The sequence below is a fragment of the Pseudorca crassidens genome, chromosome 7 (assembly GCF_039906515.1).
Source record: "Pseudorca crassidens isolate mPseCra1 chromosome 7, mPseCra1.hap1, whole genome shotgun sequence".
Taxonomy (NCBI): Eukaryota; Metazoa; Chordata; class Mammalia; order Artiodactyla; family Delphinidae; genus Pseudorca; species Pseudorca crassidens.
The window spans coordinates 51109663-51123936 of NC_090302.1; the positions used below are offsets into that span (position 1 = coordinate 51109663).

General features: G+C 35.2%; 1 protein-coding gene across 2 annotated transcripts in view; it reads right to left on the reverse strand.

Annotated features, from left to right (window-relative positions):
* Positions 1-14274, reverse strand: part of LOC137227794 (zinc-regulated GTPase metalloprotein activator 1A) — a 43448-nt gene that overhangs the window by 14275 nt on the left and 14899 nt on the right. For both annotated transcript variants that reach the window (XM_067744235.1, XM_067744233.1), the window contains exons 7-9: positions 8971-9017; positions 7027-7113; positions 4042-4086 (exon numbers count right to left, since the gene is read on the reverse strand). In XM_067744235.1, coding sequence (XP_067600336.1) covers positions 4042-4086; positions 7027-7113; positions 8971-9017 — 179 coding nt within the window. The remainder of the gene's footprint in view (positions 1-4041; positions 4087-7026; positions 7114-8970; positions 9018-14274) is intronic.

Sequence of the window (14274 nt, forward strand, 5' to 3'; positions counted from 1 at the left end):
GTGATTTGAGTTCCAAATTTTACGTCAGCCTATGAAACAGTAAAGGACAGTGATTTCTCCATAATCAAAGCTATAATGAAGGAATGTTTGAAGAAAATGACAACTATAATTAAGTCTCAAAATCATACTCCAGGGATTTGCCAAACATTTATTAAATTTTCTCACAAGGAAAACAAAACTTTGCAAATTCAAAACTTTTTCAAATACAAAAACATGTAAAAGCCATCCCCTTTAACTTAGGGCTGACCAGCTGTGTCTGCTTTGTTCATTCTCAACAGGCTGCCATATATTCATACTTGTGGCAACGATACTGTTAGATTGTGAACACCTCTCCTGGCACAAGGCAGACAAATTCCCATCTTATTAAAAGAAGAATACTCCAGAGTTCTATATTAACAGACTGTAACAGTTCAAATTCTGGACATTCTAGATGAACAGAATTAGGAAAATAATCAAGCAAAGAAGTAAATGTTCCATGAAGAAATTTTTGAATATCAATTTACATTAAGAGACCAAAGCCTTAACATTAAACCTATTTCCTTTCACACCATCACAGTTGAGCAAATATTTATACTGACAGGTGCCAAGTGGATGAACTTTTCCACCAAGTTTATCACCTTTAACTTAGGAAATAGCTTAAAGTTTAAAAAGTTTACACACGCTAATTGTGTAAATATCAAAATTCAGGTCAACTGTGTGAATACCAAAAGTCAGTTTGAAACACAAGTTTCTAAATACACTACAGTTTGCACTGCAACAGTGTCCTTGAGAATACATATCATAGATTTAGAAATAATTCTGCTCTGCACCCAGATTCTTTTGATATTTTCAAAACAGACAGGATCAACAAAAGACCTATACAGGTTAAATTCTACAGAGAATAATAAAATATCAAAGTCTCTCACTGTATCTCACCAGATTCTCAATAGAGAATTAAAGAGGAAAAAGTCTAAGGTTCCAGATGAAAATTGCCATGGACTTTAGTGCCACCATCAAAAATAAATTCCTTCACTCATCCAAGGCATATAACTAGAAAACTAATTTTCATGGCATCAAATTTTATTTAACTTCCCCCTTCAGAGATAAAAACATCAGATCTTTTCCAAAACATTAACACAGAAAAAATAAATAGACTATTACCATCATGTAAAAACTGAATGGGAGAATGAAGCAAAGAGGGGAAGGAAAGAAGTTCCAAAGCTCATCTTTTCTCCTAATTTCTTGAACTATCCATGCCAGGAGTATCTAATCTTTTCTCTATGAGGAGCTTTCAATTATCCGTATGTCTAAAGACTGCTTTAAGTCGCTTAAGACCAAGGCAGGAGAATGAAAAAGGAAGAGGGCTCTGGCTGTCTCAGGGGAGGGGAGTTCAGCTACTACTCCAGAGATACAGTTGTCTTTTCAAAGTTCAGTGAGTCTCAGAAACGGGCCACCAGACCTACGAGTTGTTGATACCATCCAATAGTAAGTCTTGAACTGTAGAGCTAAATTTCCAAATGCCCTCCCTAGTGGCATCTCAAACTCAATGTTTACAAAACGGAACTAATCCCCTTTACCAAACCCACTGCTATCACTACCCTGCCCCAAAGTTGCCCCTCCTTCCTGTATTTCCTAACTTGGAGAATAGCACCACATTCAATCCACCTCCCAAGAGTCATACTGCTTTTTTTTTTTCTTTCTTTCTGGTACGCGGGCCTCACTGTTGTGGCCTCTCCCGTTGCGGAGCACAGGCTCCGGACGTGCAGGCTCAGCGGCCATGGCTCAAGGGCCCAGCCGCTCCGCGGCATGTGGGATCTTCCCGGACCAGGGCACGAACCCGTGTCCCCTGCATCGGCAGGCGGACTCTCAACCACTGCGCCACCAGGGAAGCCCTCATACTGCTTTTAAAATCCTTCATTAATTCCTTGCTGCCTACAGGAGAAAATCCAAACCACGTGTCATGGTGTTCAAGACCCTTTGTGGTAATTTCTCCATCTCCACAGTCATACCTCTTTTTCTCTCCACAATATAACACAATGTGTTCCAGCCATTCTAAAATATTCACAGGTTCTGGAATACAAAATCTTCCTTATGTCAAGAAAGCCACTGCTACTCTTGTCCATCTGGAAAACTCCTATTCATTCTTCAAGATTCAAGTCAATGATAACCTTACCCGTCAAAATATTCTGACTCTTCATCAAGAAGAGTTGAATAGTTGTTCCTCTGTCTTCCTGATCTTATAGGATCCTGTGCAATTAATGTTACTGTTATATTGATAATATTTAATATATTGATTTTTGCTTGTTTTCTTGCCTCTCCCAAATGAGTAATTTTAAAGGCAGAGTTTTTACCTTATACATTGCTTAAATCCTCAAGATTCCATGAAATGCCTAGCAACTAGTAGAATGATCAGTAAACTGTTGAATTGATTAACTTATTATTGATCAACTGGACTTTGGTTTTCCTCTATCCAGTCCACTTAATCTCCAAGATTTAAAAAAGTCTGGAAAAGATAAGAATGGCACTTCTTCTAATCTTCCACTCCTGAAGTCCATCAGAACTTCCATTTGCCTCAAAATCAACTTAAGTCTCACCAATGAGACCATACTATGCCATTCTTATTTCTTAACTTAAATACTCAAGGTAAGCCTCTTCTACACGTTTATAGCAGTTTTATGACTGTCATTTTACTATTGTAAGCATTTGCCAAACATAAGATGCTTAAGAGATTAAAATTTTTTTAAGAAAGAAAATTAAAATTTTTTCTTTATTTAAGAAAGCTCCTAGATTCTCAGATGTACTGGCAAAAAAAACTGATTTACAATATTTGTAAATACAAACTGAACAAATGCTATTACAACAAAACCACAGCTATTTATGGGTATGATTTTTAAAAACTTAATTAAGCATTATGTGGTTGTCTTTGTGTCATTTTGTAAAAAGCAGAAAATTTAAGAAGAAAGAAAATGGTAACGCAACAGGAAGAAGACAGATACCAAGGAATGGCTCATGGTATGAGTTAGGTTATCACAGACCTTCTACACTGGAATTTGAAATGAAGGGAGCACATGTGGTATATGCTTATAGAGGACTTAACACTAAGGCATTCTTCTGCTACCTCTACCAGCAGAGTGGCTTCTGAGAATGCATGCCAAATTAATTCCCCAGCTGTTCACATGCATATAAGCAGCTGCTGCTGTTACTGCCTAACATTATGGTAGTCTGTCAGCACCTCTAATCTCTACCATGGCAAGACAAGCCACTCAACTAAGGCCTTTGCTGTACTTCCGAGGACAGAATCTCTGAATTGAGAACTGGGTGGCACTAGACTGCCAGCTGTGAGCCTCAGAGCTTCTAGCTGCATGTTGCTGGGTCTATCAGCTGCTAAGCCATTCTTGCTAAAAAATAAGGTTAATAAAAATACCTCTGTACAGAAATTTTCTGAAATCATGATAGCACTCAATGCAAAATAGAGTTCAATCTACAGAAATTCATTTTACAGATGTTTTAAGAACACATCTGTTTTATAAAGTAAGGCACATCTGTACGAACAAAATTAAAAAGAGAGAAGAACCTATAGGAAATCAAAATCAAAATATTTAAAAAGAATGCATCAGGAACTTAAATGTAAAGGTTCCATGTATTTTTACATGACATTATTTTTGCAACTATCAAACACTCAGAAAGTTTTTAAAATATTAAAAAGCCATCTAAATATCTCAAATTAAGATAAGATTCCTAATAGAATACTTTTTCAGATTTCTATATTAATTACTTCCTTGAGTGGTTCAAAATCCTATGTTTTCTTCCTCATTAAAGCAAAAGCACAGTTACAGTGTAATCATGGCTCTGAGGTCTTAGTTACAAGACCTCAGTTACAATATATTAACTAAATATGCCAAACTAATTTATAAAGAGCATTCAAAACAACCTTTTGCGCCTAATTTTTTTTAAATGCACATGTATCTTCCTTATATTAGAATCAAACATAGTTATCGATTACTTAATATTTATTAACTAAAATTATTTATTGTTAATATTAGTAACAGCTTTTAAAATTACCTTGATTTTTGTGTTTCTAAAATTTTTCCCAGTCCATTTGTTGATCTGAAATATAAAAATGAGGAAAGTAAAAAAATGTTAACTTTTTAAAAAACCATTCTATCACATTATTTCTAAAACATGAAGTAAGCATATACAAATATATCCTAAAGCTAGAGAACAATAAACAATAAAAAACAAACTTTCATTTTTCATAGTTTAGTTTTTCCTTCTAATCATAAATCAGGTACATTCCACTTATGCATTAAAACATGATATGCAAAAATCTACTGCACAACTGAAAGATTAGGGGCTTCCACACACTGTGGAAATGGCTATACACACACTAGATATAAAAACCTAGTTACGAGTGGCTTTGACCCCAGCCTGTCCTCAGTATTCAGCCATACATGCAGTTTTGTTTTGTTTTGTTTTGTTTTGTTTCTGCGGTACGCGGGCCTCTCACTGTTGTGGCCTCTCCCGTTGCAGAGCACAGGCTCCGGATGCGCAGGCTCAGCGGCCATGGCGCACGGGCCCAGCCGCTCCACGGCATGTGGGATCTTCCCGGACCAGGGCATGAACCCGTGTCCCCTGCATCGGCAGGCGGACTCTCAACAACTGCGACACCAGGGAAGCCCCACATCCAGTTTTTTAATAGAATACCTCTTCAGTTCTCTAGCTAGGATCTCTACCTACTCTGCCAGGCCTCCCCTTTCTGATACAAAGATAATGAAATACGGCTCCCTTTTGTATGGCGCCAAAAATACTTACTAAATCCTTTGCAGTAAACTGTACACCTCATCTATTTATATCATCAGTTCCATTGCCTTTAGGGTTACTTGATGAAGATATGTGCTATTTGTTAAAGCTTGTTCTCATGGGTAAGGCTTCCCAATGATTCTGAGGCAAGTCTCTCTATTAATTCACAAAACTCTTAATCTTCTCTTTTGAATATACTCTATAACCTGAAGGCTATTTCCTCTCAAACATGTTTATCTTCTTCCAACTCTTCAAATCTAATTCTGAGTAAGTCGCAAGTCTGAGGTACAATGGAGGGTAAAAAGCCCAAAGGGTCTGTAATTTATCAAAGTGCTTTGTCAAATTCTTTTCTGGTATTGCTATACAGTACAGGCTGGCAACAAGCTGGCTAATGTCAATACTGCTCGTGTTAGAGATCCAGCTTACATAGTCAGTACGGGGATAGAAATGCCCAGTAGTAACAATTTCTCTTTTTATGCCAAAAATGTTTGTGACATAGATTATGTTCCCCGTTTGATATAGATTATGTTCCCTGTTCTACAATCACAATGATGCATAGGATTTTGAAAAGAGAAACAAAATTTAGGAGACCAGTGTCAAAAGGGGTAAAAGAAATAATCTCCATTCACCACTTTCATCTTTCTAGACTTTTCAAAAATATCAACCATCTTTCTATTTCTTTCATTTTTTTATTCACTGTAATGGAAATTACTATGTAAACTAAGAAAAAAATCTACAATCTAATAATGATAATAACAGCTAACAGAGCACTTACTATGTATCAGGCACTGTGTGAAGCTTACCAACAATGCCTCAAACCAAACGCAGATTCCAAAGTCCATGATTTTAAACATTCAGTACTACACAGCACTACCTACCCTCCACATGGAGACATTCTTACAGCTTTTTATAGTAAAATCTAAGAGGATATTACTACTAAAATAAGCCAAATAAGAAGAAAAATATGAATTCTTTCTTCTGGAATCATTAACCACTGCAGCCAAAGTCCTAATGAGCTTTACCTTTACTGATTCAATTCATAACATATATTATATGAACTGGCACTGACAAACTCAAAATCTGATGTCAGCAGATTGTATGCACTGAAGATGACCAATAATAAAAGCTATCAAACGTTTCTCTGTAGATGGCTTTTATCAGTTTAGGTCTTACAAAATAATTAAAAGTCCCTGAACTCTAACCTCATTTGAAAAGTCCAAATGACTGTTGGATCTTTTAACACATATCTGAGTACCATTCATATTGTCCTATGTTGATCAGCCTTGGCCACGGACACTGAAGACATTAAAGCTAGCTGGAAAACAGGCATGGTTAGATGACAGTTAAGGAAGACCAAAGTCAATGAGGGTTCAGGGAAAAGTGAAACCACCTGAGACAGGGAAGACTTCGCAGGAAGGAGGGAGAAAGAGGTGGGAGGAAGGGATAAGTTCCAGAGAATGGCTAAAATAGCTTAAAAAAATAAAAGAAAAACAGAGAAAAAGAAGGAATTCAAGGACTGACAGAGTGAGAGTTGAGAATACCTTAAGAGTAAAGAAAGGATTTGGTAAGATACCTCCATGAGAAAATAAGTAAACCGTCCTGGGTAAAGTTAGGGCACTTCATGTAGGGAAGGAGTCAAAGACAAGACAGGAAAATGAGGAGGGAGTCAGAAGACCCTGAATATCAGTCATGAACTTTGAACTGTAGTTGACCATGGAACAACTTAGGGGTTAGAGGCACCAAGCCCCCTCACCATCGAAAATCCTCATACTGCTATCTCTGCCTCAAAAACAAAGGAATTGATAAATGACTTACCCAAGGGCAAGAAGCTGAAAGGGTTTGAACAGAATCAGGACTCAAACCCTAGTTCTTTTAATTCCACATATTATGATCTCTAATTGAACACAAACTTTTCCCCATACTTAGTTAACTTAAAGATCTGTACAATAAAAACACGGATACTATGTTTATTGGAAAAAAATGCACGTATAAGTGGACCTGGGCAGTTCAAACCCTGTGTTGTTCAAGGTTCAACTGTATATTCTGTAAGCAATGGGGAACAATTTTATATATCACTGTTTACATAACAGCCAATTAGGCAACAACAAAATATGTGATTCCCTAATGATACTTGAAGCAAGTCAACCTTGAACCTTAAATTTCTACAGGGCAACAGTCATGGTAAAAATATTCCATACAGCACATTTTGAATTTGTAGGTACTTAACAAACATTTCTAATTTTGTACCTAACAGTTGTTCTTAATTTGTTTAAATCCTCTTCTGAAACCAAGTCTGTTTTATTGAGGATGATGATATCCGCCAAAGCAACTTGCCTAAAGTAGCAAACAAATAACAGATGTCAAGAGAAATGTTAAGAAATTAAAAATAAATAAGAAACACCTCCTCAAGATCAATTAGCAGCTAAGAAGGATATAGTACTCTATGTAATGATTTAATTTACTCCTAAACTATTTATCATCCTTCAACTAGTAAGGATGAATTATATTCATCACTATGTAAACTCAGATTTCAAATTATTCATTCAAAAAATATTTACTAAGTTCTCTTACTTGCTACTCTGAAACTACAAAGATAAGCCTCAAAAAGTTTACAATCAAGGATAGTTTACAATTAGGATGATTTTCAACTCATGATTTTCTTTGTAAAAAAATGCATAAAATTCCGATATCCAACGTGGTACGAACAAAGACACTCTACTTATTAAAATATTCCACGTAATAATTACCATAATTTTCAAAGAAATACAAAGAACAAGTTCACTTAACATTAATTCTACATTGAACAGTTCTTTTAAAAAAACTGCACTTGGATCTTGAACAATTATCTTCATCACTACGAATATTTATTTTCTCTGTAAAACAGATAAACTACAGAAATTCAAGTTAAAGAATCCAGTTGACACGATGCTGGATAACAAAATAGCTTACTATAATTAGAAACTCTATTTTCTATTAACAGGAGTAGTAAAGCTGAGGATTCTTTAAAATTTCCTCAATTCTTCAGGAAAGTTTAATCACTAGACTATTTGTTCCCAATACTGGTTTTATGCTACCTGAAGGTATAGCTAATTATTTCAAAGAACAACCAAATTCTCAAAAATAAATCAACTTCAGTTCACTGAAAAGTGGGTTTCAACAGTATGTACATCACAATCCCATTTTTATTCAAGTAAATTTCATAAGAATAAAGATTGAATGTGCACATCTCAAAATACAGACAGTTGCAATCTTCAAATTGGAGGGCTCCTATATTTAACTTTTTTTTGGCTTTTATAATATTTTGCTCTTTTCTATTTGGCTTATATTTTCTGTAACAAACATATTTTAATAAGGAAAAAGTTACAAAAGTATTTAAGTTCAGTCTAATGTGAATCATAGCTAAATAACAAATGAAGTGTTCAGGCAGGATTACAAAACAGAGTACCATATTCTAAAATGATAGGGAATCAGTCACCTCCTTGCAGTCTATTATTTATGTCAAGATCATCTGTAGCAAATCTTGGAGTGGAGGGAGACCTCCCTTTTAAACCCAAGAGCGTATTTAGTGACTGTTGTCTATCCCAAAACTCTTTTCCCATTAGCAAGAATATGCTTAGGGTAGGCAAACCAATTTAAATATTCATAAGTCTAAAGAGAACCCAATTAGGAACATACAGGTATTTAAACAAAAAATGTTCTAAATGCCAAATTGCAACTATTTCCATATTTATTCCTCTGTTGCTCTGAGTAACAGTGAACAGTTGAATCAACTGAATTACTGTTAAAAAAGACAGGAAGTGAATCAACTCTTTTTTTTTTTTTTTTGCGGTACGTGGGCCTCTCACTGCTGTGGCCCGGACCAGGGCACGAACCTGCATCCCCTGCATCGGCAGGCAGACTCTCAACTACTGCGTCACCAGGGAAGCCCTCAACTCTTTTTTAATAATCATTTTCAATCCCAAAGAAATTGTATGAGAACAAGAAAATATTTTTAAACGTGAACATCTTCCAAGTTCCTCACAAAAAACTCCTGTGCTCAGCACTCACTTTATGCTATAATATAGTTTTAAATAGAGAAAAGATCTTCCTTGACTATGTTTTTATGTTTCTCAGCTTGTTTTGTTTTTCATATCAATCATTTTCTTTTTCCATTTAGCCAGTAATCAATATATACTTTAAATAAATGAATACCTAGAAGCTTCATTGATAAGGCCATCAGGTTTTTCTTCTGCAAAATGCTAAATAAAAACAAAGTTTGAACAAAAGTTATTGTGGTGTAACACATAACCTAATGTCAACACAAAGGATTTTACTTTAGGGACTCCTTGCTTGCCTCTAATAAAAACTTCAACAAGTTCTATTACTGAATACCCAAATTCAGGACTAACTTTTCTATCTGAACGCATTTTCCTCCTCATTTGTAATTTTTTCCCTACAGTGAACCTGTGAGGTGTGAGGGCTTAAACTTTGTCCCCTGACCTCTTTTTTTTCGTAAATGGAAAACCCTCCAGATTTAAATAATGTCATAAAAACACAGCACATTATAGTTCAGATTCTAGGCAATTTCCTTTTTACAAAACTGTCTTTGTTCTAAATATTCATTATTACTTATTTAAAAAAAAGAGATAACCACTGAAATTGTACTTTTAAAAAGTCTACTAGACTTTCCTTCATCCTACCCCACCCCCCAGCCCCCACCGCAGAACCAAACACACTATGAACTCATACTGGGCCCTTCCAATTCCCTAGAAACAAATTAGCTGTGGGAAGGACACAGCCCTATACCCAGCATAAAGCAGATTATCATTTTGAAACCCACACTTGAATGATTTGGCCTCTCTGGGCAACTGTTTAGTTTGCACCCTGCCAGAGTCAAGCTAGTGCCAAAAACTACTTTGATGTTGGCTTAGAAGCCCACGAGGTCATTTTGATCTCTCTGGAAGTAGTTATTATTTTTCCATAATCTTATTTATATCCCTAAAGTCACCAGTGTCATAAGGTTCTTCTCTGAAAAATGTTCCACCTTCATTACCTTAACCCTCAATAGATGTTTCCTGTCACAATAAAAAGCTGCCTACTGATGTCAGAGGCAATTTGATTATATAATACTTTTTGTATTTGAATTGAACTCCACAAATTATTAAATCCTTTTACAAACATTATCTCATTCAGCCTTCATAACGATTATGGGAAATGGCTATTCTCAATTTATAAAAAAGAAGCTAAATCTAACACTGTCACCATCATGGGATACCTTACCACAGGGTGATTTTTCAAAAATGAAAATGGCCTCAACAGAAGGAAAATGAATATAATTTTTAAATCTTTGTGAAAGCTTTTTTTTTTTTTTTTTTTTTTTTTTTTTGCAGTACATGGGTCTCTCACTGTTGTGGCCTCTCCCATTGCGGAGCACAGGCTCCAGACACGCAGGCTCAGCAGCCATGGCTCAGGGGCCCCGCCGCTCTGCGGCATGTGGGATCTTCCCGGACCAGGGCATGAACCCGTGTCCCCTGCATCGGCAGGCGGACTCTCAACCACTGCGCCACCAGGGAAGCCCTGAGAGCTTTTTATGTCATATAAAATCAGTCTTGCAAACAGCGTTACACAAATGTTAATAACTGCATAAAAGTATATGTATAAAGATTACTTAGAAGTTATATTCAAAATTATTTCATCAAATCAGTTTTACAATTCATGAAGAGGTAGATCATTAAGGTATTTGGATAGTTTGGGACCTAAGAGCAAGTTGGTAATCATTTTATTTAATAGTCTTGGTAAAATCCATAGAGAAAACCTTTTTTCTTCTAAAAGTTTGCCAAATTTTATTTTTGGGGAAGCTAGCCTAAACTAAAACTAGAGTAATGATGTACTGATCTCCACTTTAGGTACAACCTTATAAATTCAACTGCAGACCCACTCTGAAATTATGGAAATCACAGAACTTGAAGAATATTGTATTAAAAATTGTTTCTTATCAAAAGACCAAGTTTACTATTTTTGCTAATTACTGTTGGCCTGAGGCTATAACAAATCCTTTCATTACATCCTCTAGAGAATAAGGGCTATTACCATCCCAGGAATAGTACCTGGCACCCAGGTTCAACAAATACTTATTGAATGAATTCTAGTTAACACCTCCTATTTGTTGACATAGATACATGGATGTTGTTATCTGAAAAGTTCTACATAATGTGCAGCAACAACTCCCTTTCTTTTCAGCAGTAAATCTGTTTAGTAAAGATGTATTTTTAGCAAGGTATCTGTCTCTGAATGATCCTATAATATGGAAGTTCTTTTAAATTTTTGAAATATTTGCAAAATATTGTATTTTTGACCTTTTGGAAGATTTATTTATATATGAATTTGGGACTTTTTGGCTGTGAGCTGGAGGTGTATAAAAAGATATGGTAAGAAAATTAGAGATTTGTTTTTGAATATCCATACCTAAATGTAACTAATAAAATAGTATTAATATTTCACAAAGTAACTCATGTTTTTAATGCATCTAATCTAATCTCCAGAAGATTAGAAATTTTCACTCAAAGCTAACGGGGATGGACTAACATTTCATGACCTCTAGGAAGTCAAGAAGTATCAAATATAAAAACACGTTAAAAGTCCCCATAATAAAAACCTGCCAATAGGTACAACTCTATTAAGAATATGATATGTAATAAACATATAAAAAAGCAGAAGAGATAAATGTCCCTGGTTCTATGCACATATGAAGGCTATACAAACATAAACAAATAATAAATGCACACTAACATTTATTTTCTCTGGCTATCAGCCCATTTCCCTTATGCAACTTCTTACCTTCCCAAATCAAACTTTGCAAAAAGACTAAAACCAATGTCTGCTATTCAAAAGGACATTCTCCAGTAGCACATTATACACCATTAGTCATTAAGTCAGATGACTCCCATTTACAAAGTGAAAAAATGGAAATTGTGACATTCTATTTTACCTGTACAGGCAATGAAGGAAAAATTTTTGCAAAATTTTTTTCAAAATAGTGCGTGTGCGTGTGTGTGTGTATATGCGTGTATCCCCAACGGATTCCTCATCTCTGCTTAGAGACTGTGGCTTTTGCTCATACATCAAGAAAAAGACCAGAAAAATTTTGGTACTAATTAATCCAACGTATCAAAAAGCTTAAGGTTCCACCCTCTAACTTAGCACAGCATAAGAAAGAAAGGAATCCTTTGAAATAACACCATCGTATGACACAACTTCATTAAGGGCTTTTCTGCAGAAACAGAAACAAGCTGGAAAGAAAGAAAGAAAGGAAGAAAGAAAGGAAGAAAGAAAGGAAGAAAGAAAGAAAAAGAAAGAAAAGAAAGAAAAGAAAGAAAAGAAAGAAAGAAAGAAAGAAAGAAAGAAAGAAAGAAAGAAAGAAAGAAAGGAAGAAAGAAAGAAAGAAAGGAAGAAAGAAAGAAACACTGTTGTTGACCAAAGTGGAAAGAAATCTAGTGTCAAAGATGTCAGTGACATTTTAAAAAAAAAGCAGCAGCAGCTATTTCTTTCCAATGGATTGGTTATAGATCTAACACTATTTTAGCTTTTAAGAAAAGATTATTGCATAATGTCAGTCTATTTATTTTCTTGTCTTTTCCAAGCCAAACTGTTTTCTGACTGAATTGTTTCAACAGCTTGTGCAATATAACAGAAGAACCAAAAAGAAACCTCTGACTTGACCTTTTCTGTGTAACTTCATTCATTGATTCTATTGCATTAAATGCTGTCACTTTTGTAGAACTGAAAAGGACAATGTCAGTAGCCTGGGTGTCAAGTCCTGAGAATAGAGAGCTGTCATTTGAAGTTGTCCAATTATTTGCCCATGATTAAAAAATGAATATTTCAGATCAATGGGTGACAATCCCATTAGAGTGATAGCCCATGATATCAATTACCACTTCAGTTTCAATTTGGCTGGCTGGCCACAAGGTACCATTTCTCAGCTTTACTTCTGATGGGCTGGCTCTGTGAAGCATGACACCCTTAAATTGCTGCCCATTATCCAAGTGTCATTACTTGTACTGCCTCAGAATTCTCTGAATCACAAGCAGCTACTGAGGTCAAGCTTTGCAACCAGAGGAATTAGACAAGTTGGCAAATCCTTTATATAAAGGAAAAGTTATTTATTTGGCACCTGACTTAGAAAATCTAAAGTTTCCATTATCCTGACAGTATGTCAGTTTTGTGTAGGTATATTGATTTAATAATTTAAGATGTTTTATCAAGGTGGGAGGGGGTTAAACGTTTGCTGTGTCTGCATTATTCAGAATGTTGGTTTGGGTTTTTTTTGGCCTCTATCACACTCATGGTAGATTCTATTTAACTCCTTTCCACATCCAAATATACACATAAAATTATTCCCATAATCATAAATACATAGAGTTTGATTTTGGGTCTGGTACTGTAAGTCTATCAAAAAAAAAAGATCCTACTATCCATCCTGAAGATATCCCAAATTTGGCAATAAATCTATATAGGAGATGGATTCAAACATGCCCGTTAATAAACATTCAGAGTGAAGAATTTGACTTTTTTTTTGCTTCCTCTGTAAACATTTTGCTAGAAATATCATGATTTCAGAACAGCTGGAATATTTCTGAGTAAAAACTGTAATATCTGGGGTCTTTCTTTGGTTCTTAAGACTATTAATAAATTTTGACTTAAAAATCTAAAAAGGAATCATCTCCCAAACTTCTCAAATTAGGGTGCTCTATCCCTGAGGGAACTGAAGGGCCAATGAAGGGGTATTGGTAACCATTTGACAAGCTTGCCATACTAATTAAAGGTTTGGAAGAAAAACAAACTTGTTCAAATTAAGAAATTCAGATATATTGTCGGGGAGAATACAAAATGGACATGAATTTTTAAACATTAAATTTAAACTTCTAAGAAATGATTACTTTGGGCACTATTCATATCGCCAGACTGGGTCAGGAGATGGAGGATAATTTCACTCTCTTCTGCCTCTAGTAATTTTTCACTTGGAAAGTTGAGAAACACCACTTTACTTTATGCGGCAACATGCATTTTAAAATCTAATAAGTGCATTTTGTGAACTGAAATTCATTTAAATGCATTTCAGGACCTTGCTAGTCGCAAAACATTCACAGCAAGATGCCTTTTAAAGGAGAGTTTCTCCTCCCTAAACCTAGGCATAAATCCTGATTTCTTCAAAATATGGGAAAGCAATATATTTTTTAAAAACTCAATCATCTGCAGCTTGTGTCTGACAGCAGTTTAACAAGAAAAATAAGCTCTCATATGCTTTATCAAGCTCAATTTCCTCTATCAAACAGAAAAACTTATCAACATTGGGGCTGAATCCTAGTGAGGGGTTACACATACCCAAACTTTATCCTGTATTACCCTTATTACAAAATATTACACTTCAAACTTTTATCACATCAAGCCAGAGAAGCAGAAAATAAACATTTAACTTAGAAACACAAAATAATAATTAAAAGACACACACAAATT